Below are 27,680 nucleotides of genomic sequence, written 5' to 3' on the forward strand. Positions count from 1 at the left end.
TTAAAGGGGAACCCAGCTTCTTTGAAGGTAGAGAGGGACTGCAGATCCTGCTAAGCCTGGATGAGGACGAACACTGAGCAATGAAGCAGAGGATGGACAGCGAAAAGTTTAGAAGCCCCACCTCATCGGAAGAGGAACTTAAAGGATCCAGTTCATCAATCTCATCATTATTAGTAAGTCGCTGTCTTTAATCCTTGAGTACCACCCAAAAGCCCATCATGGCCTCCAACGCAGAGGAAGATCACATGGAACCTTCTCCCCTTCTTCTTTTGAAGTCCCCATCAGAATAATAAAGTTGGAAGGGACCTCATGGGTCTTCTAATCCAAGCCCCCTCCTCAAGCCAGAAACCCAGACAAATACCATATTTTTTCAGAGTATAAGACGCACTTTTTTCCCTCCTAAAAGAGGCTGAAAATTTGGGTGTGTCTAATACTCCAAATGTAGCCCCGCCCACCCACCAGCTCCCACCCTTCGACCTCCGCACATCCTCTTCCTGGCTGCAGAGATTGCCACCAAAAATGGCTTCTGTTTTTGGGCTCCACACGTCGCGTTTTCAGCCTCCAAACGCTCCATTTGAGAGACCTTCAAGGCCAAAGTACATTGCCACCAATAGCCACCCATAAACGCAAAACGTTTTGGAGGCTGAAAATGTGATGCGTGGTGCCCAAAATGGCTAGCCGGAACAGCTGCTGCTTTCTCTTACCTCTTCCTCGCTTCGCCTGCTTTAGTCACTGGAGCTCCCTCCAATGATCAGCTGTGCTTTTGAAGCTGTTTTGCAGCCCCAACATGAGGGAAGCAATCTCCCATGCTTTGTTTGTTTTTCTATTTGCTGCTCCCTCCAAAAATCAGCTGTGCTTTAGAAGCACCGCCCCAACGAGCCCCAACCTCAAAACCAGCAAGTGAACTAATGTGCTGAAGCTGACCAGGCTAAGGACTAGCCAGATACCTGGTAGGCAGAACTTTTTTCCCCCTATTTTTCTCCCCAAAAATGAAGGTGCATCTTATACTCCAGTGCATCTTATACACCAAAAAATACGGGTAGTTGTCCAATCGCTTCTTAAAAACCTCCAATGTTGGAGCACCAGTGGTGGATTGCTACAGGTTCTCCCGGCTTGGGTGAACTGGTAGCGGCAGCGGTGAGAGGCTCCTCCCACTCGCCCGGACGCTTCTGCACATGCACAGAACAGTGGCGAAATCCAAATTTTTTTACTACCGGTTCTGTGGGCGTGGCTTGGTGGGCATGGTGTGGCTTGGTGGGTGTGGCAGGGGAAGGATACTGCAAAATCCCCATTCCCTCCCCACTCCAGGGGAAGAATGTTGCAAAAGACTATTGCCCTATACATTGTAAGCCGCCCTGAGTCTTCGGAGAAGGGCGGGGTATAAATGTAAACAAACAAAAAAAAAAAAAATCACCATTCCCACCCCACTCTGGGGCCAACCAGAGGTGGTATTTTCCAGTTCTCCAAACTACTCAAAATTTCCACTACCGGTTCTCCAGAACCTGTCAGAACCTGCTGGATTTCACCCCGGCGCAGAAGCGTCGTGCGCAAGCATGCCCACGAGCAAACCGGTAACGATGGGTTTTGAAACCCACCTCTGTGGAGCACCCACAACTTCTGGGGGGGGCCAGATCAAATCAGACTTTCCTGTACCATTATTATTCTAGAAAGCAAGGTGGTGGCTACAGAAGTTCTTTCTCAGCAGGTTTCGTCATGTTCTCCATTTCCACGCCGACGTTTCTTTTTCCAGCCGCCAAACGACTCCTGCGCCTTAAAATTGAATCCCATTATTTCTTGTTTTCGATTTCAGGAGCTGCAGACCTTCTGTGATTCTAATGAGATTTGCTTAAATGGCCCCTCTACCTGATTCCATCGATTTTATTCCCTCAAGTTCCTCTCATCAGGTTGTTTGTAACTAATTATGCATTCAATCTATGTCGACCCCTGGTAACTGAAACTCAAGTGCAAAATATCTCACCGCTCAGGTTTTCCGACTGGAAAATTCATTGCTATAGAAAAGGCGACGAATGAGAAGCAAGATGCCCATGGCTAGAATTGATGCTCGCGCACAATGCAGTCACACACACAATGCAGTCACATACATGTGTGTTTTTGTGTGTGTGCGTGTGTGTGTGTGTACAATTGTTGGAAGAAATGTCCATCTAGGTTCAGTTCCAAGTGGGGAGAAAGACACTGGAAACATGGTGGCTGTTTGGAAAGATGGTTTAATATTTATTTATTTATTTATTTATTTATTTTATTTAATTTTTATACCGCCCTTCTCCCGAAGGACTCAGGGCGGTGTACAGGCAAAAGTAAAAACAGCACAATATACAGAATAAAATACCATTTAAAAAACTTATTAAATTAGCCTGAGATTAAAATTTTCCATACTAAAAACCCCAATTAAAATTAATAAAATTTCCCCTTAAAACTAATTTAAGCCAGCCCCGCGCGGATAAAAAGATGTGTTTTTAGTTCGCGACGAAATGGTGGACAGGACCACATGAGAGAGGGGGGGGAGGGAGAGGGAGGGAGGGAGGGAGAGAGGGAGAGAGAGAAATGTTTATACCCTCTGTTGGGCTTTGAATTTGAGCTTGTATTCTGATTGGTTGTCAGATTCCCATGGGGCCATGCAGGGGTAACTTTGTAGGTTGTCTTTTGAGTCCCAGGCCTGGTTGAATCTTGCTGGGTGATGATGTAATGAAGCGGGTTTTAGGCAATTCCTATTATGGCTGTGGGCTAATCCTACCTTTGTTGGATCTTGGGCAGAGGTGGGTTTCAGCAGGTTCTGACCAGTTCTGGAGAACCGGAAGCGGAAATTTTGAGTAGTTCGGAGAACCGGTAAATACCACCTCTGGCTGGCCCTGCCCCCATCTATTGTCTGCCTCCCGAGTCCCGGCTGATTGGGAGGAAATGGGGATTTTGCAGTAACCTTCCCCTGGAGTGGGGTGGGAATGGAGATTTTACAGTATACTTCCCCTGCCACGCGATTTGGTTGTAGTCAGAAGCGTTCATGACCAGAGGTTCTACTGTATCTCCTCTTAGCTCAAAGCTGGTTTGTTTGTTTTAATAGAACCTGTCTGGTGTTTTGTTTTTTTTTTGTTTTTTAAGGCAGCCTATTCTGTTATTCATAATTTGCAGCTTCTGAATGACCTTAAAGGGGAAATAAGTCACTTAGAACCTCAGATTTATTGAGTATTTGCCAGTTGTGGGGAATTTCCACATTAAAGTCAGAAGATTGCATTGCGTCAGGTCGCAGCTTGTTGGAACATCTAACTTTCAATATGTAAAGGGATGTTTCATGGATGAGGAAGATCTGTTTGAAGGTTCCTTTGATTTTAATGATCGAATGATGCTAGGACTTTGGCTTCTGCTTATTCACCCTCTAAGAAGACCTCCCTGCACTTACCTGGGAGTTAAAATGGGGCATGTGGAGCAGTGGTGGGTTCTAACCAGTTTTACCACCGGTTCACATCGCGGACACACAGATCGCATCGTGCATGCTCGCTTCACTCACACATGCATCAAACTTGCATTTCACGCAAGCGCATTGAGTAGAAAAACAGCTGAGGCTAGTCATCCACTCTGCTGTGCCTTACAGCTGAGCTTAAAACAAAGGAATAAAGGTAGATGTACCACGGGGGTGGGAGGGAAGGTCCAGATGACGTTAGGAGTGAACCAGTTTGTTCTCATATCAAGATTTCCACTACCGGCTCTCCAGAACCGAGGAGAACCTGTAGTAACCCACCACTGGCATGGGGACTCCTGGAAGGGGAAGGGAGGGGAGGGGCAGAGCCAGCCAACAATTTAATTACCGGTTCACACAAACCGTCCCGAACCGAATGAATCCCACCACTGCCACTAACTGAAAAGGAGAGGACACCTTCGGAGAACGTCCAAACTCTCTTCTCTTAGAGTACTTATTTGATGGTTCTGTGAACTGTAATAAAGAGTTCCTATATTTATTCACCAACAAGATCCCTGACTTTATACACGCAAATAACACAACCACAAATATCAAAATATTCCTCTGAAATAGCCTCACTGCCTCCGTTGGAAGGTAAAGACCTAAAGATTGGATCTCCACTGTGCTACATTTTGATTCTGGAGTCATAGAACATTGAATCACACAGTAGAGGGGAAGGGACTTTGGAGGTCTTCTAGTCCAACCCCATGCTGAAGCAGGAGACAACATATCATTTCAGACAGAAATTTTTGAAAGCCTCCAGTAATGGAGCACCCACAGCTTCTGAAGACAAGCTATTCCTTTGGCTGATTGCTCTAACCCAGTGGTGGTCAACCTGGTCCCTACCGCCCATTAGTGGGCGTTCTAGCTTTCATGATGGGTGGTAGGGGTTTTGTCCAATACGGAAACACTTTCCTTTTTTTTTATTTAATTGACTTTTTTAAAAAATTCCATAGCATTATTTAAAAACATTTTCATTAGGTTTTCATAAAATTCCCCGTGACAATTTAAATTTCTGAAAATATACTATTTGTATTGCCCGCGCATACGTTTAGTTCACGTTACGTAAGTGAAACTAAATGGTGCTATAGTGCGACCGCAAACAAAAGAGCCTCATTCCAGAATAGCTCGCGCATCTCCCCCCACACTACCCAGCTGTAGCAGACAAGCAGAGCTTGTAGCCGGTGCCCCCCCAAACCCAATCCACAATGTGCGAGAGGCATGTGCAGACAATGATACACGGCGCATTACTGTGGAACCGGTGGGTGGTTAGAAAATTTTACTACTAACAGAGATACAGAAGTGGGTGGTAGATATAAAAAGGTTGACTACCCCTGCTCTAACCATTGGGAAATTTCTCCTTAGTTCTCAGTTGCTTCGCTCCTTGGTTAGTTTCCATCCATTGTTTCTTGTCTTGCCTTTTGGTGTTTTGGAAAATGGATTGACCCTCTCCCCCGCTCATCTTTGTAGGAGCCCCTCAAATATTGGACTGCTGCAATCGTGTCTCCCTTTGTCCTTCTTTTCATCTAACTGAACCTCCACTTATCTGATTTTCATTCAATTCAGAGAATCAAGAAACTGCCCATCGATGCGGCTGAATGGGAAAGCTATTTTGACGAGAGCGGGCAGATCCTCAAGTCACAAAACTATGTGGCTTCCCAAATTTTGGAGAAGGTGAGTGTCCTTGGAGAACGATAAAGAACAGGGTGGTTGTGGGACCTCAAGAAGATAAAATGTCCATCTTGATTGTCATCTTACAACTGGCTCTGTTTTTATCCAACCTCAGTTTATCCCAGAATGGTTGTTTTTCCAAGAGCCAGTTCCCACAAGCAGTCTGGCTGTTGTCCAAGCCACATGGGAAATGTAGTTCACAAACCCCTGGAGAATATCAGATATAGGATATCTACTTTACTGCAGGGGTCTCCAACCTTGGCAACGTTAAGCCTGGCGGACTTCAACTCCTTGGACAGTTTGAGCTTTCTGAATTGGCGCAGAAAGAACATTCTTTGTTGTCCTTTTTTGATGACGTTTTTGATTTTGGGTTTCCATTTTAAGTCGTGAGACATAGTAGAACCTAGAAATTGTTGGGGGCAATAAGTTGACTTTGTATATAAATATACAAATAGAATGAAGACTATTGCTAACATAGTGTAAGCCGCCCTGAGTCTTCGGAGAAGGGCGGGATATAAATGTAAATTAAAAAAAAATCTGCAGGTCTCTACTGTTGATACTGTGTTGTCTAGTATTGTAAGAGGTGGAAGTATGGATGGTTTCTCCTAAAGTCCACCACCATTTCTACGGTTTTGAGTGTGTTCAGTTCCAGATTGTTCTAGTCGCACCACGAGGCTAGTCGTTCAACCTCCCATCTGTATGCGGATGCATCACTGTCTCGAATGTGACCAACATCTGCGAACTTCAGTAGTTTAACACATGGATCTCGTTAGAGATGCAGTCATTGGCATACAGAGAGAAGAGAAGTGGGGAGAATCAACTAGGAATCCCGCTGTCTCCCAACACCTAATTCATGCAAAACACAATAGTTCTTCTTCCCCAAACATCCTTCTCCTGTTCAAAGGTGAGGTTGCCATGGAGATCAGATGCCTGGACAACTTTAGAAGGGGGGGCGTGAAATCCATCCCCGGAGTTCTTTTTCAGTGGTGGTACAAGGAGATTTCTCCAGCCAATTTGAGGTCAGGAGAATTTGTTTGTCCAGGGATAATCCCAGGGTCCTGAGGCACAAGGTCAATTGTGAATGATGCAGAATTTCAGGTAGGGACAATAGTTGCAGCAGCTAAATTGTCCACATTTTAAATTGAAGGAGCAGCAGGATCATTTTTTTATTTGTAAAAGCCCCTTTTATGCATCGCCAAGGATAATTCATTTTCGTCCCATTTATCTTCTCTCTGCATCAGAGCCACCCACTTGCCTAGATAGATGGGGAATAATACTGTACAAGACAATAGCCTGGGGAAAGGATGGAAGGGCCATACAGAAGTACCTTTAATAAAAAAAGAAGTTAATAAAGGAAGAAGTTAAAATGTGGTTCACGGTCAAATTACCATTTTGGAAAAACAAAAAGCTGTATGACTAGACATGGCACGGACATTTTATTTTTTTTCTAAAAGAAGAACACCTCCTTCTCACCACTCTAAAAAAAGAAAAGGCCAAAATAAACGACCAAAATAAACTAATACTGTAGTGGGGGTGGGGGGGGGACCCCATAAGTGGGAAAATATTAAACTCTGAGAACTGCAATTGCAATCTTTTTTTTTTTTTTTTTACATTTATATCCCGCCCTTCTCCGAAGACTCAGGGCGGCTTACATTGTGTAAGGCAATAGTCTCATTCTATTTGTATATTTATATACAAAGTCAACTTATTGCCCCCCCAACAATCTGGGTCCTCATTTTACCTACCTTATAAAGGATGGAAGGCTGAGTCAACCCTGGGCCTGGTGGGACTAGAACCTGCAGTAATTGCAGGCAGCTGTTTTTTAATAACAGGCTTCTTACCGCCTGAGCCACACCACGGCCCTATCTTATATAATTTGGTCTTCATTTACGAGAGGTTCTTGGTGCTCTGCTCTCTAAGATGGTTCTTGCAGACGTTTCATGGGCCAAACTAGGTAATACCATCAGTGCTAGAAGGGAATGACGTCTGTGGAGAGGAGGAGGAGGAGGAGGAGGAGGAGGAGGAGGAGGAAGAAGAGGAGGAGGAGGAGGAGGAGGAGGAAGAAGAGGAGGAGGAGGAGGAGGAGGAGGAGGAGGAGGACTGTGGGGATCCTTGGTGCCCTCTGAGCTTGGTGGTTTTCTTGCAGACGTTTCATGACCCAAACTAGGTAACATCATCAGTGCTAGATGAGTGGGGGCGTTGTGGAGAGGAGGCGGAGGGGAGGAGGACGATGACTCTGGGGCCTGGAGCTGTCTGAATTTGGTTTATTTTTTTGCAGTCATTTCATCAGTGATGATGTTACCTAATTTAGGTCGTGAAATAATCTGCAAGAAAACCACCAAGCTCAGAGAGCATCAAGGACCTCCTCATTCCAACCCTGAGCTGCAAATCTTCTCCTTTATCGGTCATCATTTAACCGGAGTGGTGCAGTGGCTTAGCGGTGGAGCTCTCGCCTCACAATCTGGAGGCTGTGGCTTAGCGGTGGAGCTCTCGCCTCACAATCCGGAGGCAGGTGTTTCTGTCTCTGGGCACGATGAGAATATATCTGCTGAATATAATTCCACATTGGCGACAAGAAGGGCACCTGGCCAGTAAATAAATACTCAGCTCCATTCAGTTGCCCAGACTTCACCCCTTGAGGTGCACCCGGAGACTTCAGTTAGTTCAGAATGCAGCCGCGCGGGTGATAGAGAGAGCCACTCGTGGCTCCCATATAACACCGATCCTGCGCAGGCTGCACTGGCTACCTGTGGTTTTCCGAGTGCACTTCAAGGTGTTGGTTACCACCTTTAAAGCGCTCCATGGCATAGGACCGGGATATCTTCGGGACCGCCTTCTGTTACCACATGCCTCCCACCGGCCGGTACGCTCCCATAGAGAGGGTCTTCTCAGGGTGCCGTCAGCCAAACAGTGTAGGCTGGCGACCCCCAGGAGGAGAGCCTTCTCTGTGGGGGCACCTACCCTCTGGAATGAGCTTCCCCCAGGACTTCGACAACTTCCTGACCTCCGGACCTTTCGCCGCGAGCTTAAAACATACCTATTCTTCCGAGCAGGACTGGCTTAATAGGGTTTTTAAACATGGATTTTATTGGGGTTTATTTTATATTTTGTATTGTATTTTAAATTTAGGCCATATTGAATAAGTTTTTTAAATAGTGTTTTTATTGAAATGTATTGTATTATTTTATCTGCCTGTTCACCGCCCTGAGTCCTTCGGGAGAAGGGCGGTATAAAAATTATAAAAATTAAAAAATTAAAATTAAAATTAATTATGCGGTCATTAAAAGAAGATGATGATTGGTCTTCATTTAACCAAACTGTCTGAGGGGGCCCATCTCTAGGATCCATGGATGACTGGGACCCATCTCTAAGACCTAAAGATGGGCACGAATCTGGATCTGAAGAAGAAGTAGTGCTTCTTCCAGGTTGAGCCCACTCACGCTCCGCTTTTCCTTAAAGAAGCTGTGCCTATTCTGAGTCTCACCTTGGAGTCAGGTTCCTCTTTCCAGCTAACTCCAAGCGGTCAACGAGAAGACTTTTCTTTTTTGATGGGAAGGAGGGAGAGGAAGGGAGAAAGCCAGGGGTAACTTGGCTGGCTGGGAAATTCTGGGAGTTGAAGTCCACAAGTCTTAAAGTTGCCAAGTTTGGAGACCCCCCTGCTCTATGCCATCATAATCTGGATAAATTTAGCTAACACCCCAAGTTTCTTGTAATCCTAGAGTCCTTTTATTTTATTTTAAAAGAAAACATAAAATTGCCAAGTTCTTCTACATCCATGTCTCTGTTATGGAACCCCCTACAGCAAGTGCCTTTGGCAGTAAGGAGACGTTCTGCGTGCCAGTCTCTAAGCTGGCTGCTGTTTTTCCTGGCAAAGGGGCTTGATTGCTTCCTGAAGTTTAATTATGCTTTGGCACTTAGAATTCCATTTTTGGAGAAAGCCATGACGTGAGCTATGGCTGCTCTCTTCCTCCGAGCATCCTTTGAAGGTTTTCATCAAGCCAGATATTTTCGTCAGGCTGGTTATGAGCAAATTGTCACCTTCCCAAACATGGGTCTCCTCCAGGCTCGTCAAAACTCCCAGAATCCCTGAGGATAAGTCCCAACATTCTACGCCTGCGGGGACCAAAGTTGGAATTCTAGGAAATGTAGTCCCCGCATCTCTGGAAGGAACCAGATCGGAGAAACTGAGCATAGATCTCTCAAAGCAGGGATGAAATGCAGCAGGTTCTGACAGGTTCTGGAGAACCGGTAGCAGAAATTTTGAGTAGTTCGGAGAACCGGAAAATACCACCTCTGGCTGGCCCTGCCCCCATCTATTGTCTGCCTCCCGACTCCTAGCTGATTGGGAGGAAATGGGGATTTTGCAATATCCTTCCCCTGGAGTGGGAGGGAATGGGGATTTTGCAATATCCTTTCCCTGGAGTGGGGAGGGAATGGAGATTTTGCAATATCCTTTCCCTGGAGTGGGGTGGGAATGGGGATTTTGCAATATCCTTTCCCTGGAGTGGGGAGGGAATGGAGATTTTGCAATATCCTTCCCCTGGAGTGGGGAGGGAATGGGGATTTTGCAGTATCCTTCCCCTGCCATGCCCACCAAGCCACACCCACAGAACCGGTAGTAAAAAAATGTGGATTTCACCACTGCCTCAAAGGAAGAGAAGGTCAGAGAAATTTTTTGGAATGTTTTTTTTATTGTTGTTTTAGGGCTTGGATCCTTCTGTGAGATCAGAAGCTTGGAAATTCCTCACCGGCTACTATCCGTGGAAGAGTTCCTATGATGAGAGACTCACAACCGACAGCATGAGACGGTGTGTAAATTAAGTCCTGATGTGGTAAAATGTGCTCATTTTATGCAGCTCGGCTACTTCCAGATCCATTAAGACGGCTTGTGCAGAATTCTCAGCTATCCATCATCATCATCATCATTTAACGATCCCATAATCCCTTGCGGGGTGAAATCTGGGCAACTGAATGGAGGTAGCAGAGTGTTTTAATGGCCGGATGCCCTTCCTGTCACCAATGCAGAGTTTCATTCAGCGGATAAATTCTCAGTGTGCCCAGCAAGAGAAATATTTGCCTCTACCTAGGATCGAACTCACACCCTCCTGATTGTGAAGTGAGAACTGCACCATTGCACTGCACCACTCCTTCCTTCCATCCTTCCATCCATCTCTCATCTCTCCCTTGTCTCTCCTTCCTTCATTTCCCTCTTTCTTTCCTTCCTTCTTTCCTTCCTTCCATCCTTCCATCCTTCCTTCCATCCAGTCATCCATCTCTCATCTCTCCCTTGTCTCTCCTTCCTTCCTTCCTTCCCTTCCTTCTTTCCTTTCTTCCTTCTTTCCTTCCTTCCATCCTTCCTTCCATCCATTCATCCATCTCTCATCTCTCCCTTGTCTCTCCTTCCTTCATTTCCCTTTTTACTTTCTTCCTTCTTTCCTTCCTTCCTTCCTTCTTTCCTTCCTTCCATCCATTCATCCATCTCTCATCTCTCCCTTGTCTCTCCTTCCTTCCTTCCCTTCCCTCTTCCCTTTCTTCCTTCTTTCCTTCCTTCCATCCTTCCTCCTTTCCATCCATTCATCCATCTCTCCTCTCTCCCTTGTCTCACCTTCCCTCCTTCTTCTCTTCTTTCCTTCCTTCCTTCCTTCCTTCCATCCTTCCATCCTTCCTTCCATCCAGTCATCCATCTCTCATCTCTCCCTTGTCTCTCCTTCCTTCCTTCCTTCCCTTCCTTCTTTCCTTTCTTCCTTCTTTCCTTCCTTCCATCCTTCCTTCCATCCATTCATCCATCTCTCATCTCTCCCTTGTCTCTCCTTCCTTCATTTCCCTTTTTACTTTCTTCCTTCTTTCCTTCCTTCCTTCCTTCTTTCCTTCCTTCCCTCCATCCTTCCATCCTTCCATCCAGTCATCCATCTCTCTCTCTCCTTGTCTCTCCTTCCTTCATTTCCTTTTACTTTCTTCCTTCTTTCCTTCCTTCCATCCTTCCTCCTTTCCATCCATTCATCCATCTCTCCTCTCTCCCTTGTCTCACCTTCCCTCCTTCTTCTCTTCTTTCCTTCCTTTCCTCCCTCTCTTTCTCCTATCATCCTGATGAGCTCACTGCTCCACTCTATAGGGATCCGCCATGGAGGCTAGGAATTCTGATACTTGTGTCACACATATACTTGGACAGAGCCAGGGCTGAAGAAAGCAAAAAGTTCTTCTCGCTTTTCATGTCTATCTCATCGGTTATTCGGTCATGTCATCTATGTCTCCCTTCCCCCTTTGCAGGAAAAGCTATGAATCTCTGTGCAACATGTACACCAAGATCGAACCGCTGCTAGAAACAGAGCATCGAGACTTCACGGAAGTCCAGAATGTTATACGTAGGTATCCAAAAAAGCTTAGGAGAAGGTTGCATACAGAATTGGAGGTGGATCTCATTATAAGACGATACATTGCACGGGCGGAAAAATAAGAAACGTGTACTTAAAATTGCTGCCTATTCCAGTGGTTGGTTGCTACCGGTTCGCTCCAGTTCGGGTGAACGTGTAGCGGCGGTGGCAGGAGGCTCTGCCCACCCACCCGGACACTTCTATGCATATGCAGAAGTGTCGCATGTGAGAACAAACGAACCGGTAGCAAACTAAATTGAAACCCACTACTGGCCTATTCTATACGTCTATTCTCAGAGATTCTCAGTCATCCACGTCATGGCTGTCCCGAAGATGTTTTTTCAAAAGGCAACTAGACTTTGTTTTTCCTTAAAGATGTTTGGCTTCTCATCCAAGAAGCTTCTTCAGCTCTGCCTGGACGTGGTGGGGAATGGAAGGATTTATAGCATTCCCCACTATCCAGTCATTGCTGAAGAAGCTTCTTGGATGGAGAAGCGAAATGTCTTCAAGGAAAAACAAGAAAATATAAACCCTTCCATTCCCCACCATCCAGTCAATGCTGAAGAAGCTTCTTGGATGAGAAGTGAAATGTCTTCAAGGAAAAACAAGAAAGTGCAGTTGCCTCTTTGTCCCAAAACACCTTTGAGACAACCATGACCTGGTTGATTGAGCATCTCCGTTGGTGTTCATTAAGTATCTGTAGGGATTTGGAGATTAATGTTGATATATCGTTTCTTTTATTAAAGAAACTGAATATGTATGTTATCTCAAAGAGGCAAATCCGTCTATAATAAGACTACAGATGCCCCTCCTGCCAAAGCCTTAGCTTTCAGCAAAAAACGCTCATAAGGAATGAATGGACTCATTTAACAAACACTATAATATGTTTACTTAATGACTACAGCCAAAAAAAAGTTATAAAATCAGGTCAGACATGGGTCAGAGGAGGCATTCAGCCGGTTCGGACCAGTTCGGGCGAACGGATAGTGGCGACCTGCCGGGTGCAATCCTGTCCTATATCACTGTGTTTTTGACGCCGCATGCATGTGTGGACAGCACCCACAAGCAAATTGCGGTGTTGTTTGCTGTCGCAAGCCTGTGCGGATGGCGAGAGCAAGCGAATTGCCATGTTTTGCGACACCACACCATGTGTGAGTGTGCCCCGATGGCGTACATTCACATTTCCGGTGCTGGGTGAACCAGTTGTGAAGCCCCCTTCTGATGTGGGTGCCTCGACTTACAACGATCGTGACTTAGAGTGGACATTCTAGCCTCGTCAGAAGTCATAAGTCAAGGGCCACCTGCAGTGGTGGGATTCAGCCAGTTCGCACCATTTCGGGAGAACCGGTTGTTAACTTTCTGAGCAGTTTGGTTGTTGGAAGAAATCATTAGGGCAGAGAACCAGTTGTTAAATTACTTGAATCCCACCACTGGCCACCTGTAATGCAGTGGTCTACACACTTGTGTGTAGAATGAGGAAAATTGCTCTCCGGTTCCAGTTAAATGACTGAAAAAACCAAAGTGGGAAAGGGGCAAATATTTTTGGCGGCCCAACCTCTACCCATTCTGCAGCATCATTCACATATCCTCTTCTCCAGCCATTCTTTAAAACTGGTCCCTGTGCTGCTTCAATTGCCTTGATACTTGCTAAGTAGCTATGCCTAGCTTGAAAGTTGTATTGTTCTAGAAGGAGATCAATAATCTCCAAAGAGAGACAGATGAGAGGATTTAAAAAGACAAGAAGAAAAGGAAGGAAGAAAAAGGGGGGAGGGAGAGAGAGAGAGAGAGAGAGAGAGAGAGGGAGAGAGAGAGATGTAATTTTAAAAGAGCCAAATGGAAAAACACCTAAGAATCCATCTTCTCACATTGGACAGGAAAGCCATGATGGATTATTATAATTTTATTCAGATCTCCTTTTCTGTCTTTTCCCAGCTGTCTAACAAAAAGAATATTAAACGATACAGCAAAATTAAGGCTACAGATCAATGAAATGGACATAAATCAACGCGAGGCAGACTCAAGAAAGATTTACAACTGAGATGGGATGCAGGCCAAAGCCCTTCAGATATAATAGATATTCTCTCTAGCTGGAGAATTCTTTAAACAGGTCACATACCGGGGAAATGTTCCCCTTTTATTGCCCCGTTTTCTTCCCCAGAATTGGAATCAAAAGAGATCATTTTCCTACTTTTATGGGGAAAGGGGATGGAGAAAAGTAACATGTTAAATTGTGCCGTTTTCTGGCCTTATGCATTTCCAAGCCCGCTTGGGAATTTAGTATCTCTCAACGTCTCCATTCGGAGGTTGAAATATTTGGCTTTGTTTTAAATTGCCTGGCTGTTTGGCTTCTTTTATTATTATTTTACTTCCTCTTAACGATCAATTTCAGCCTTCAGTGAGGGACTGTTTAACTTTGAGAGGGGTTACTAAATTAAGAGGTGCCAATGAGCTCTTCAGTAGCTCTACCAGGAGCAGTTGGAAGACTTAATTCAAGGAGCACCGTAGAATGAATAACCTATTGCTCTTACTTATGAGTAGGGATTTCTTTCCAGGTTCTCTTGACTGGATTTTAAGATTGTGTTGTTATTGTTGTCCCCTCCTTCCTTCCTTCCTTCCTTCCTTCCTTCCTTCCTTCCTTCCTTCCTTCCTTCCTTCCTTCCTTCCTTCTTCCCTTCCTTTCTTCCTTCCCCTCCTTTTCCTTTTGCGCTCGATTTGGGTCTGTCCTCCAAGCCTTTTCCATCATAGCGATTTTAAAAAGTATAACCTGGCTGGAGCCATGCCAAGGGATTTGAAGGTGGGCTAAGAATCTGCCTATAAATAAATTAGGGCCTGCTTATATGACTGCACCGTCCACATAAATAAGTCAACAATGAGAAGTGGGGGGGGAGCAATCCAGATGGAAGGAAACAAGAAGAAGTAGGAGAGAAAAAGAGGGCAGCACGGAGGAATTTCTTGCTAAAGTTCCTTATCCCACCGCAGAAAAGAATCCCTGGATATTTTTTTCTTAATAACATTTTTTATTAACAATACAAATTAAAAACAGCAGACGTAGTGTGACGTCTCCGGTTTAAACATTTTCCTCAAATTTAACCTCATAATTGATACACGTCCTTATCTCTATACAAGTTTACACCAGGGGTGAAATGTAAAATTCGGCTGAAGAGGTTGTAGAAAAAATGCTTTTAAAAGGCTCCTCTGATAATCCCAGCTGAGTTGCCTGATCGTCAGAGGCTTTTCTTTTCTTTTAAAAGCATTTTTTTTTCCTTTAAAAGAAAAAAAAAGCCTCTGATGATCACGCGGCGCAGCTCGGATCGTCAGAGGGGCCTTTTAAAAGCATTTTTTTTACAACCACTTCGGCCGAAGAGGTTGTAGAAAAATGCTTTTAAAAGGCTCCTCTGACGATCCCAGCCGAGCCGTGTGATCATCAGAGGCTCTTTTTTTTTACTTTTAAAAGCATTTTTTCAGCCAAAGAAAAAATGCTTTTAAAAGTAAAAAAAACCAAAAAACTCTGATGATCGCACGTCTCAGCTCAGCATGGGCGGGGGGGGCAGGGATTTTTGTTACCGGTTCTCCGAACCACCCGCCGCCATCGCTACCGGATCGAGTGAACCGGTCCAAACCGGGAGCATTTCACCCCTGGTTTACACTAATTATCACATTCCAACTATATCAATTCTTTCATCTGTGAAAGTTACATCGATATCCAATTCAGTCCTATCTAAAATAGAAAATGAACATTAAAAACTTCTAAACATGTAACTCGTCAATAATCCTTTATCCCAGCATTCCTCCTCCTGTCCAGCCAATACTAAAATTTGTTAAGAATCCTGGGATATTTTATAAGGCATAAGGAGATATTTTATCCTTGGAATGTGGAGAGCAGAGAGCTCTGCAGATCAAGAGGCCTTTTGCACGGAGTTTGCATGAAGGAAGGGACATCAACAGATATCAGAGGTTTACATATATACCACGAGATCGCAGCCAGCGACTGAACGTATTTTCTGACCTTCCAACATCAACTGGAGCATAAATCATTCCAGCTAGGATGACCGCCAAGTTCTGGGCTTGGAGAAAATTGGCAAACTTGGAAGGGATCTAGTAGGCCTTGTCCTTCGACACTCGGTTTGCTTCCGGCATTCCCTCTTGATCCTCCTTTCTTTTCTCCGCAGAGTCTGATGTTCAACGGCTTTACATCAAAGATGCCCAGGGCAACCCCCTGGTTGATAAGAAGCAACTGGAGAAGATTCTTCTGCTGAATTATGTCTGCAACCTGAATGCTGGTAAGAGGAGAATGGGATGGGATGGGATGGGATGGGATGGGATGGGATGGGATGGGATGGGGTGGGGTGGGGTGGGGTAGGGCAAGGCAGGGTAGGGCAGGACAGAGTAAAGTAGAGTAGAGTAGAGTAGAGTAGAGTAGAGTAGAGTAGAGTAGAGTAGAGTAGAGTAGAGTAGAGTAGAGTAGAAGAATGAAGAATAGAGTAGAGTAGAAGAATAGAATAGAATAGAATAGAATAGAATAGAATAGAATAGAATAGAATAGAATAGAATAGAATAGAATAGAATAGAATAGAATAGAATAGAATAGAACAGAACAACAGAGTTGGAAGGGACCTTGGAGGTTTTCTAGTCCAACCCCCTGCCCAGGCAGGAAACCCTACACCACTTCAGACAAATGGTTCTCCAATCTCTTCTTAAAAACATCCAGTGTTGGAGCATTCACAATTTCTGGAGGCAAGTTGTTCCACTGGTTAATCCTTCCACACCATTCAAAGGGTGTCCATCCCAAATTGTTTTGATTCAAAGTTAGAATGGTAGCGTCCTCATGGGTTGCCAGGGTCACATGACCAAAGTTCAGGCGGTAACTGGGGGAATTCTGGGAAGTCTTGAATTGAACAGACTTCTTTGAAGTCTATTCGTCTTAACACTGAAATCTTAAAGTCGCTCAGCTTGAAAAACCATTGAACGAGAGAGTTAAGGATTTACTCTCTGCCTTTTTTTGAAAAATTGCTAGTCTGAGGTCATTTCTTTCTCTTCTGTCTTTGCTGGCACATAGCCATAGGCTGTGTTAGCTTTCCTCCTAATAGGATGTAGTCTAGGCATCTACGCAGAGCATATATTCTCTGTAAATAAATCAGCCTCTGGTTATTCCAAAATCTGCTTTATCCATCAATGATCAGGTTAAATTCCTCTCTTTCACACCTCTAAACCATCACCAATCAGTGCAAACTTAGGGTACAAAAGAATAAAAGAGTTGGAAGGGACCTTGGAGGTCTTCTAGTCCAACCCCCTGCTCAAGCAGGAGACCTTATACCATTTCAGAAAAAATGGTTGTCCAATCTCTCCTTAAAAACTTCCAGTGCTGCAGCACCCACAATGTCTGGAGGCAAGTGGTTCCACTGATTAATTGTTCTAACTCAGTGGTGAAATCCATTTTTTTTTAACTACCGGTTCTGTGGGCATGGCTTGGTGGGCGTGGTGTGGCTTGGTGGGCGTGGCAGGGGAAGGATACTGCAAAATCCCCATTCCCTCCCCACTCCAGGGGAAGGATACTGCAAAATCCCCATTCCCTCCCCACTCCTGGGGGAAGGATATTGCAAAACCTCCATTCCCACCCCTCCCTGGGGCCAGCCAGAGGTGGTATTTGCTGGTTCCCCAAACTACTCAAAATTTCCTCTATCAGTTCTCCAGAACTTGTCAGAACCTGCTGGATTTCACCCCTGTTCTAACTGCCAGGAAATTTCTCCTTAATTCTAAGTTGCTTTTCTCCTTGATGAGTTTCCACCCATTGCTTCTTGTCCTGCCTTCAGGTGCTTTGGAGAATAGCTCTTCTTTGTGGCAGCCCCTGAGATATTGGAATATTGCTATCATGTCATCCCTAGTCTATCTTTTCATTAAACTAGACATACTCAATTCCAGCAACCGTTCTTTATATGTTTTAGCCTCCAGTCCCCTAATCATCTTTCTCGCTCTTCTCTGCATTCCTTCTAGAGTAGCAACTCAAAACAGTAGAAATGGCAAAGGATCCTTGTTAAAGAAAGCTCTTGCCTCTTTTATTTATTTATTTTATTTTATTTGTCAAGTACATATTAGATAATATATATAAGTATAAGCATGAATTGAATACATAAAAGGAATACAATTAAAAGGAACATTAGGACAGGGACGGTAGGCACGCTGGTGCTCTTATGCATGCCCCTTATAGGCTTCTTAGGAATGGGGTCACAAGGAGTCAGAAGGGATCAAACAAACAGGCGTGCAGATTTTTTGCAATATTGAAACAAAACAATGTACCAGGAGAGGAAATAATAATCCGAAAACTTCTACAATATGCAGAAATGGAGAAGATGATGCTGGAAATTTAAAAAAGGGAAGAGTTGGAATACTATAAAGTGTGGAACAAACTATATGATTGGTTAGAAAAAAGAAAATCAAAATAATAAATCGGAATGTTGATCTAATTGGGTTAAAACTAGGAAGTGTAAATTACTGAATAGTGTTAACCGGACAATGATGGTTCTCTAATTAGACACCAATGTAAATATAAGCACGTAGATGAACGATTGAGTAAGAACAGAGAATATATATCTATGTCGATACAGTAAGCTGTAAAATAATATATGATGTAACGTTATGCTTGTTACGTGTTTTAATGTTTTTTGTTGTATTTTTCTTCATTTCGTTTTTAAAAGTCAAAAGTTTAATAAAATTACTTTTTTAAAAAAAAGAGTCAGAAGAGATCAAACAAGCAGACATGCAGATTTTTTGCCATATTGGTCACCCTGACGTTAAATCCCTGAGTTTATCCTGTTAACGGTTTTTTCCAACCCAAATGCATTCATTTGCTCTCCTTAAAGTGGCCGTTTTTAGGTGCTATTGAAGCTTACTCGAGCAATTACACATTTCATTAAAAGCTTCCTGTTTTCTAATCCTTTGATTGTTTTTGGTTCATGAGAATTTGTCTCACGGAGGCTCAGACTGTTGGCCAATCAGGCTTAGTTCGGGTAAGTTTTCTGCAGAGTCCCTCATTTCAAAACTAGACGTGTTTGTTTCTGCAACAGTAACTGAATCTTCTATCATCTATCCAGCCATCTAAGTATCATTTCCCATAAACTTCTGTTTTGATTCCATTTCCAGTTGGTTGCAGAAAATCGATGCCTCAACAATGTTCAAAGGCCCTAGGAGATATAGGCAAATCCTACCGTTCTGAGAACTTTTGAAATATTCCCAGAACAGTCAATTTTCCAAATAGCCCGGTTTTTCTGCAAATGCATCTACCAGTTCTGGGAAATGAAACTGAGTGTTCTGGGTGTTTCCACTCAGAAAGACCAAGGGTCAAACTAATTCAGGGGATATCTCTGAAAAGAGAATCTCCAAAGGTGGTAGAAATAATGAGATGTCAGTTTTGAAGTATGAAGAGCTAGGTTCTTCAGAAAAACAGGTTTCTTAATCACTTTCCCATCTCCCTCCCTCCTTCCTTCTTCTCTCTCTCTTTTTCCTTCCCTCCCTCCCTTCCTCCTTCCTTTTCTCTCTTTCTCTTTCTCTCTCTCCTTCTCTTTCTCTCTTTCTCTCTCTCTCTTTCCCTCCCTTTCTCCTTCCTTCTCTCTCTTTCTCTTTCTCTCTCCCTCTCTCTCCTTCCTCCTTCCTTCTCTCTCTCTTCTCTTTCTCTTTCTCTCTCTCCTCCCTCCTTCCTCCTTCCTTCTCTTCTCTCTCTCACACTCTCTCCTCCCTTCTTCTCTCTCTCTCTTCCTCCTCCTCGCTTCCTCCTCCTCTCTCTTTCTCTTTCTCTCTCTCTCCCTCGCTCCTTCCTTCTCTCTCTCTTTCTTTCTCTCTCTTTCCCTCCCTCCGTTCCTCCTCCCTTCTCTCTCTTTCTCTCTCTCTCTTCCCTCCTTCCTTCTTTCTTTTTCTCTCTCTCTCTTTCCCTCCTTCCCTCTCTCTCTCCCTCCCTTCCTCCTTCCTTCTCTCTCTCTCTCCCTCCTTCCCTCCCTCCCCCCCCTCTCTGTGTCTTGCAGAATACCAACAAGGTTTCCACGAAATGCTTCTTCTCTTCCGGCTGCTTGTCGAAAAGGAGCACGAGATCTATTGGCTGTTCCAGTTTTTCCTACAAAAAACGGTGAGCTGGTGTCTTTTTACCATTGCTGTAATTGCTGTAATTGCTCCGTTATTTGCTTCGGTTGGGTTGTCCAAGGTCTTTGCGTTCCTTGATCAACTTCCCTTTCCTCAAATGTTTCTTTTGTCAGGAGAACAGCTGCATCATAAATGTTGGGGTGCAGAAGAACCTGGCCATGCTGAAAGCCTTGATTACATTTATGGATCCAATCTTTGCAAACCACCTGGGTAAGTTTTGCAGCTTGACCGAGTTAGATCAGATGCTCTTTCCTTGTCTGCCCAAGAGTGGAAAAGCCGGAAGATGACCAGAAACCTCTGGTCACATCCTAGGCAGAGATTTAGTTTATTCGTTTATGCACTTCTTTAGAGAATTGATATGGCTGCCCATCTTAAATGTATAACCCTGAGTGGTGGAAGGGAGGGGAAGGGTAGGGAAAGCACAAGAGAAGGAAAGAAAGGGTGGAGGGAGGGAAAGGAGAGGGGAGAGGAGAGGAGAGGAGAGGAGGGAGGGAGGGAGGGAGGGAAGGGTAGGGAAAGCACAAGAGAAGGAAAGAAAGGGTGGAGGGAGGGAAAGGAGAGGAGGAGGAGGAGAGGAGGAGGAAAGCACAAGAGAAGGAAAGAAAGGGTGGAGGGAGGGAAAGGGAAGGGAGGGGAGAGGAGAGGAGAGGAGAGGAGAGAAGAGAAGAGAAGAGAAGAGAAGAGAAGAGAAGAGAAGAGAAGAGAAGAGAAGAGAAGAGAAGAGAAGAGAAGAGAAGAGAAGAGAAGCAGCTTTTACGCCCACAATATATTTTTCTTTCATCCTAGAAATTTGTAAAAGCACTTTTAAAAAGCCAAGATCAGCACAGCACAACATTGGCAAAATCTTAAGGGTTCGTTACACTTGTCTTCCAATTTTCTTCCAGGAGTCAAAAGGGCATGAATAGAATTTCTTCTTCCTGACTCTTTTGATACTGGAAGACTTTATTCCCAGGAAAATAAACCTTAGCCTTTTGTGAGTGTATGCGTGTGCATTTGATTTTTTTTTTTTCCCCAGAATCAAAAGGCCAAGTGGTGTCGTCATTGTTTCCTTGGTTCTGTCTCTTTTTCCAGCGTGTCTTCAAGTCTTTTGAGGATGTCTGGAGATTGTGGGAGGTAAGTATTTCCTGATACAGAATCCAGCAAAAAGTTGGAGGAGGTTCAACACTCGTCAATACCTTTTCGTTAGCAGTCAGAACGAAACTAAGTGTAAAGGATGTTCTAAATCAGGGGTCTTCAACCTTGGCAACTTGAAGACTTGTGGACTTCAACTCCCAGAATTCCTCTGACAGCAAAGCTGGCTGAGGAATTCTGGGAGTTGAAGTCCACAAGTCTTAAAGTTGCCAAGGTTGAAGACCCCTGTTCTTAATTGAATCCATATGCGCAGAGGGTAAAAAAAAAGGTTACTTCTTGGTTAAAACCAGGAAGTAATGACGTCCGGGCAGGTGGGCGGTGTTGTGTCTCGTCCGATCTCACCACAGCCGGGGTCTTCTTATCTGCTTCCGAACACGGAGGAATGTCCTAGTATGTCTCCCGGCCCCAGCCCTGGCTCCATGCCCAGACAGGCTGAAGAGGAGGAGAGAGGAGGGGGAGGAGAGGAGAGGAGGAGGGGAGAGGACAGGAGAGGAGAGGAGAGGAGAGAAGAGAAGAGAAGAGAAGAGAAGAGAAGAGAAGAGAAGAGAAGAGAAGAGAAGAGAAGCAGCTTTTACGCCCACAATATATTTTTCTTTCATCCTAGAAATTTGTAAAAGAAGTTTTAAAAAGCCAAGATCAGCACAGCACAACATTGGCAAAATCTTAAGGGTTCGTTACACTTGTCTTCCAATTTTCTTCCAGGAGTCAAAAGGGCATGAATAGAATTTCTTCTTCCTGACTCTTTTGATACTGGAAGACTTTATTCCCAGGAAAATAAACCTTAGCCTTTTGTGAGTGTATGCGTGTGCATTTGATTTTTTTTTTTCCCCCAGAATCAAAAGGCCAAGTGGTGTCGTCATTGTTTCCTTGGTTCTGTCTCTTTTTCCAGCGTGTCTTCAAGTCTTTTGAGGATGTCTGGAGATTGTGGGAGGTAAGTATTTCCTGATACAGAATCCAGCAAGAAGTTGGAGGAGGTTCAACACTCGTCAATACCTTTTCGTTAGCAGTCAGAACGAAACTAAGTGTAAAGGATGTTCTAAATCAGGGGTCTTCAACCTTGGCAACTTTAGACTTAGGATTAACTCCCAGAATTCCTCCGACAGCAAAGCTGGCTGAGGAATTCTGGGAGTTGAAGTCCACAAGTCTTAAAGTTGCCAAGGTTGAAGATCCCTGTTCTTAATTGAATCCATATGCGCAGAGGGTAAAAAAAAAGGTTACTTCTTGGTTAAAACCAGGAAGTAATGACGTCCGGGCAGGTGGGCGGTGTTGTGTCTCGTCCGATCTCACCACAGCCGGGGTCTTCTTATCTGCTTCCGAACATGGAGGAATGTCCTAGTATGCCTCCCGGCCCCAGCCCTGCCTCCATGCCCAGACAGGTTGAAGAGAAGGAAATACCTCCAGCCCCCAGCTCTGGCTCCATGCCCAGGCAAACGGAGCAACTAGACCCCTCCCCCTCCTCCACAGCATGTGAGCCTGAGGGAGGTCAATTGCCAACAGCTGCAGACTGGAGTGACCCTCGCGTCAGAAGACTTGATAGATGGAGGCAACAGAAGGAAGGGAGGGGCAGGCCTGGATAAGTGCTGAGTCATGGAGCCACACCCCATGGCCTATATAAAGGACCTGCTTTCTGGCATTCTCTGAGTCAGGCAAAGTCTAAACATATCTTGCTGAAGTCACTTTCTGGTCTCCTGCCTGCCTTGAGGACTTTGCTAGGACTTTGGCAGAGCTGCAGAGACACGCCTGATTCGGATTTCCCTGACCCGGCCGTCAGCGGAGGAGTGGGATACGACAGGCGGAGCCTCGCACTTCCGCCGCTACCAGTTCTCCGAACCACCCTCTGCCACCGCTACCGGCTAGCCCAAACCAATGCAAACCGGTAGCATTTCACCCCTGAGTCAATTCCTGGTGACCACATAGAAACATCTCATAAGAAATCCTGTTAGACAGCAAGGATCGCTGTAGCACATGTATGAAAACAAAATAATGTTCCAAGTGAGGAAATAATTATCCCAAAAAAAATCTACAATGTGCAGAAATGGGCACAGGATGATGTTAGAAATCAAGGAAAGGGACGAGTCGGATTATTATAAAGTGTGGAATAAATTGGAAAAAAGAAATTATAAATTATAAATTATAAATTGAATTGTTAATCTGACTAAACTGGAATTAGGAAACGTAAATTATTGGATTGGTAAACAGAATAATAGAATGTAAATATAAGTATGTATAGGATTGAGTAAAAAAAAGAATATATACCACTGCCGATACAACGAGCTGTAAAATATGTAACGCTATGTTCGTGGTGTGTTTTCAATGTGTTTTTGGGTTTTTTTGTTTTTTTTGTTGTGTTTTTTCTTCATTTTGTTTTTAAGGGTGAAAGGCTTAATAAAAATTATTTTTAAAAAAAAAAAAGAAAAAGAAATCCTGTTAGACTCTCACCCAATAGCATTGTCCAAAGACCTTTTCCGTGGCCATGGGGCCAGCATGGTTATACATCAAAGGAGCACACAATGGTGTTACCTTCCCTCTGAAATGGGAATCCGCTCACGATTTGCGTGCTTTTGAACTGCTAGGTGGACAGGAGCTGGAGCAAGGAACAGGAGCTCATCCCTTCGTGCAGGTCTCAAACCCAAACTATCAGATTTCCAGTTGACAAGTTTGGGGTCTTTAAACCGCTGAGCCATCACATCCTTAAACGCGTTTGCTTCCGTGAATGGATTTTGTAGAAACTGTTGGCCCAATTCTTTAGCCCAGAAACACCTGGGAAGCTTTCAAAAGGCCGTTTCTGTCCTCAAACTCTCCTCAAAAGAGATCTACAAGAGGAAAGCGGTTCAGAGATCTTGGCACTCTTGGTGCCAGAGATGAGATCATTCCAGCTGCTAGGGTCAACGAACAACGTTTTGGAGCAGGCCCAGGGAATACATCAAAGGATTGAATTGTTTCTTCTTAGAAACCAAATGAGGGGTATGTGGTGTGTGTCTTTGGGGGGAGACTTCCTGCTGTGAGGCTCTTTTTTTTCCCCATGCCCAAAGCTGAGATTTTTATGAATAAAAGCAAACATCAGAGAAGGTCCTAAACTTTCTTTGCGTTCCTTCACAAGGCAACTGAATTCTGGGGGGGGAAACAACACTCTAGTCCTGTTAAAGTCTCACCTCTTAGAACTGGTACACACTCTCAGAAGACCGATAATGTTTGCATCTTTGCCACCTGGTTGGGTTTAGAGTGCTTTTCAGTGTCACTCCAAAGACCAATAAGCATCTCACTCCAAAACTGTGGTTCACTTAAAAAAACAAGAACAATCGTTCATACAGATTTGTACGCTGTCTGGATTTAGGGGAGGGAAGGGGGGGGGAAAACAAACCACCTACTCACTGCAGAGTCCAAGTCAAATTTTATTGACAGAATCTCTTCCAAGTGTTTCATTGATTCTCTAGGCAAATATGAGGGCCCCCAGAGCAGTTTCAAGATATTGACATCAGTGCCTGCCTAATGCGATTTCAGCACCTGAGAGCAGCTAGTTAGATTCTTTCCTTCCTTCCTTCCTTCCTTCCTTCCTTCCTTCCTTCCTTCCTTCCTTCCTTCCTTCCTTCCTTCCTTCCTTCCTTCTTTCTTCCCTCCCCCTTCTCTCTCTCTCTCTCTCTCTCTCCCTCTTTCTTTCAACTCTGCTTTTTCACTCACAAAAACTCTCTTTTTAAAGTTTCAAACTTGTTCCTTGTAACAGCTGAATTTGGGGACGTGTTCTCTCTCTCCCCCCCTCCCTCTCTCCCTCCATATCTCCCTCTCTCCCTTTTTCTCCCTTTCTCTTTCTTTCTTTCTTTCTCTCTCTCTCTCTCTCTCTCCTTCCCTCCCTCCCTCCATCTCTCTCTCTCTCTCTTTTTCAATTGGCTGTCAAGGAGACTCTTAACAAGGACTAGAAGAGTCACTATAGCAAGATCCCCAACCAACTCAAGCTGGTGCCCTTGGGTTATTCCTACTCTGGTTCCATCCCGTCACCGCACGTAACTTTTCTTATTTCATTTAATATTTGCAAAGGTTGAGCTCCACCATGCTTGTTCTTCATGACAAGAAGGTTGTCAAAACCAGGATTTTGCTGACAATTATAATGTCAGGAGAGGCAACAGCTCCATTTTTGTTTTCCAATTGCTGCATCGAGAGAAATGTCAGCTAGATGATCCTCATCTCCTTCTCCTCTTTTCTTCTTCTTCTTCTTCTTCTTCTTCTTCTTCTTCTTCTTCTTCTTCTTCTTCTTCTTCTTCTTCTCCTCCTCCTCTTCCTCTTCCTCTTCCTCTTCCTCCTCCTTCTCCTCCTCCTCTTCTCTCCTCCTCCTCCTCCTCCTTCTCCTCCTCCTCTTCCTCCTCCTCCTTTTCCTTCTTCCTTCCTTCTTCCTCCTTCTTCCTCCTTCTCCTCCTCCTCCTCCTCCTCCTCCTCCTTCTCCTTCTCCTCCTCCTCCTCCTTCAGAGGTCAAGTTCCTGGATATTTCTCTGGGTTTACCACAGCCTAAAATTAGATTACAGGAACAGAAAGAAGCCTAAGTAGTAAGCATGGATCACAGAAGGAATCCTCCAACATTAATCTACTCATTCTAATTTGTGTTGAACTTCAAGGTGTTTCTCACAGGACATCCCTGTAGAAACTTCCAGGTGATTATCGCTTACACGATGTTGCAAATGGTGAGAGACCAGATCCTCAGAGAAGACCTGGAAGGGGATGACATTTTAATGGTAGGTCAGATTAATAAGAAAGAGAAACATTCAAACACAGGGTGAATATCCCTGAATTGCCCCCATTGAAAGCTGCTTATGAAAACTGTGGATTGTATGGAATTATGAAGGCCAGGATAAAGGGAAAAAAGAAAACTATAAGCTACACCTGGTAAATGTCTATATTTTAAGCTTGTCAAAAATACAATGAATGCACAGTCTCGCTCCAGAACTCGTGTTGTAGCTTACAAAAACTAGTCTTTTCGAGAGTTGTTGAAAAGGAATCTGCAGGTTTTGTAAGTCTAATCATCTGTATGTGTGAGGATGGGACATAAATCACTTTATTCAGTGCCATTTGAATTGTCACTAAATGAATGGTTGCAAGTTGAGAACTACTTCGATACAATCAGTCATTACCATTACCATCAACATCAGCACCATTCTTGTCCATCAATTATATATCAGTCTACGCTGAATTTGAAACCCTGTTGTTCTACAGTGTGAAATAGCTGATATTGTCCCCTGTCTTCTCCAACCAGTTGTGCCACAGCATTGTAGATCTTGATGCTGATGACTTGATCGCCAGAGCCTGTAACATATATGAACTCTTCCTGAAACATGAAGACAAGGTAAAGAATTCCATAATTGTCCCATGTAGGCCGAAGAGTTTGTAAACATGTTTAAAAGGCTCCTCTGACGATCCCAGCTGAGTTGCCTGATCGTCAGAGGCTTTTTTTTTCTTTTAAAGGCAAAAAAAAAAAGTTTTTAAAAGAAAATAAAAGAAAAGCCTCTGACGACCAGGCAACTCAGCTGGGATCGTCAGAGGCTTTTAAAAGCATTTTTTACAACCTCTTTGGCTGAAGTGGTTGTAGAAAAAAATGCTTTTAAAAGTAAAAAAAAAAATTGGCCGTGCCCACACAGTCACATTACCCCACCACCATCAAGCCACGCCCACAGAACCGGTAGTAACAAATTTTACATTTCACCATTGGTTTAGACCAGCGGTTCTCAACCTGTGGGTTGGGACCCCGTTGGGGGTGGAATGATGATTTGCCAGGGGTCGCCTAAGACCATCGGAAATATGGGAAGTATACTTGCGAGTCGAAGAATCGCGCTCCAATGGTTGACTCCACAAGCCAGCTGCAGGCTCTTCAAATCGCTAGCCGAATTCGGCTTCAGGCGCGATGAATTAAAAAAGAGAGAAATCTTTGCTCTGATGTCTCCCTCTCAAGCCTGCTGCAATCACTCCCAATCACTAGCCTAATCTGGCTTCAGGCGCGATAAACTTAATAGGGGAGAAGTCTCCGCGATAAACTTAATAGGGGAGGAGTCTCCGCTTTAATGCCTCCGTCCTCAAGTCAATCGCAAGCAGTTCAGATCGCTAGCCAATACGGCTTCAGGCGCGATAAATTCAAAACGAAAATAATTTTATGGTTGGGGTCGCCACATCGTGGGGAATTGTATTAAAGGGGTCACAGCACTATAAAGGTTGAGAACCACTGGTTTAGACCAAAGGATGGACTTCCAGGTCCTTGGCGGAAATACATGAGGAGGGAATATTCATCAGCCTTGGGAGGTGCAAACAAAAAAATCCTTTCAGCTTATTTATGGACGTTCTATCAAAAGTTTCCCCTGATCATGATAACCCTGGTCACTTTTTTCCTTCCCTCCTGCTCTCCTTGCAAGGTGATTTTTCTCCTCTTTCTGCTCAGGTTCCAGAAGATCTCAAGGAATTTTTCAGCCAACCTTCACAGTAAAAAGGCCGGGCTATAAATCAGGAGACTGCTACAGCCGAAGCAGCATGAGCGTTAAGGAATAGATCGAATTGGAAAGTAGAAACATCGTAAATACTGTTCACCTAAGACTAGATTCACCAAATTAGATTATCTGAGGTTAGGGCAGAATGCCTTATCTGTCCGCCAGAACTACCCATAAAACGTGTTGAAAATTTGATGGAGCAGCTTTACAGTTTCTGTTTCCTGCAAGGCAGGGGGTGGACAACCTGTTGATGGACAGGGGAGCTAACATTTGGGGTAAAACATTTCATTTGGTGAAGCCACAATGCAGAGGGAGTGATGCTGCATTAGACATCCGGGAAGCAAGAATCAGTGTTTCTTTGTTCCTTTTTGGAAATCAAGTGCTTTTTTTTCTGAGTTATTAACCTTTGGGCCGTCTTTGTGATTCAACGCAAATAAGAAACAGAGAATTCAG

At 44.2% G+C, this 27,680-nt stretch overlaps 1 protein-coding gene across 1 annotated transcript; it reads left to right on the plus strand.

The window, feature by feature from the left end:
* TBC1D21 (TBC1 domain family member 21) lies at positions 1–27,680 on the plus strand. Its single transcript, XM_058156487.1, has 11 exons — positions 1–173; positions 5,036–5,143; positions 9,845–9,948; positions 11,408–11,502; positions 15,681–15,791; positions 19,524–19,624; positions 19,752–19,848; positions 20,654–20,751; positions 25,374–25,490; positions 26,009–26,098; positions 27,182–27,680. The coding sequence occupies exons 1-11, from the start codon at positions 81–83 to the stop codon at positions 27,224–27,226; spliced, it is 1,059 nt and encodes a 352-aa protein (XP_058012470.1). The 5' UTR covers positions 1–80; the 3' UTR covers positions 27,227–27,680.

Source organism: Ahaetulla prasina, chromosome 13 (genome assembly GCF_028640845.1).
Source record: "Ahaetulla prasina isolate Xishuangbanna chromosome 13, ASM2864084v1, whole genome shotgun sequence".
NCBI classification, from domain to species: Eukaryota; Metazoa; Chordata; class Lepidosauria; order Squamata; family Colubridae; genus Ahaetulla; species Ahaetulla prasina.

Excerpts from the sequence above, each read along its gene's own strand:
- TBC1D21 (XM_058156487.1), top strand. The coding sequence starts at position 81 with ATGAAGCAGAGGATGGACAGCGAAAAGTTTAGAAGCCCCACCTCATCG. Across the intron at positions 9,949-11,407 it reads ACAACCGACAGCATGAGACG|GAAAAGCTATGAATCTCTGT; the intron begins GTGTGTAAATTA and ends CCCCCTTTGCAG. Across the intron at positions 15,792-19,523 it reads TGTCTGCAACCTGAATGCTG|AATACCAACAAGGTTTCCAC; the intron begins GTAAGAGGAGAA and ends TGTGTCTTGCAG.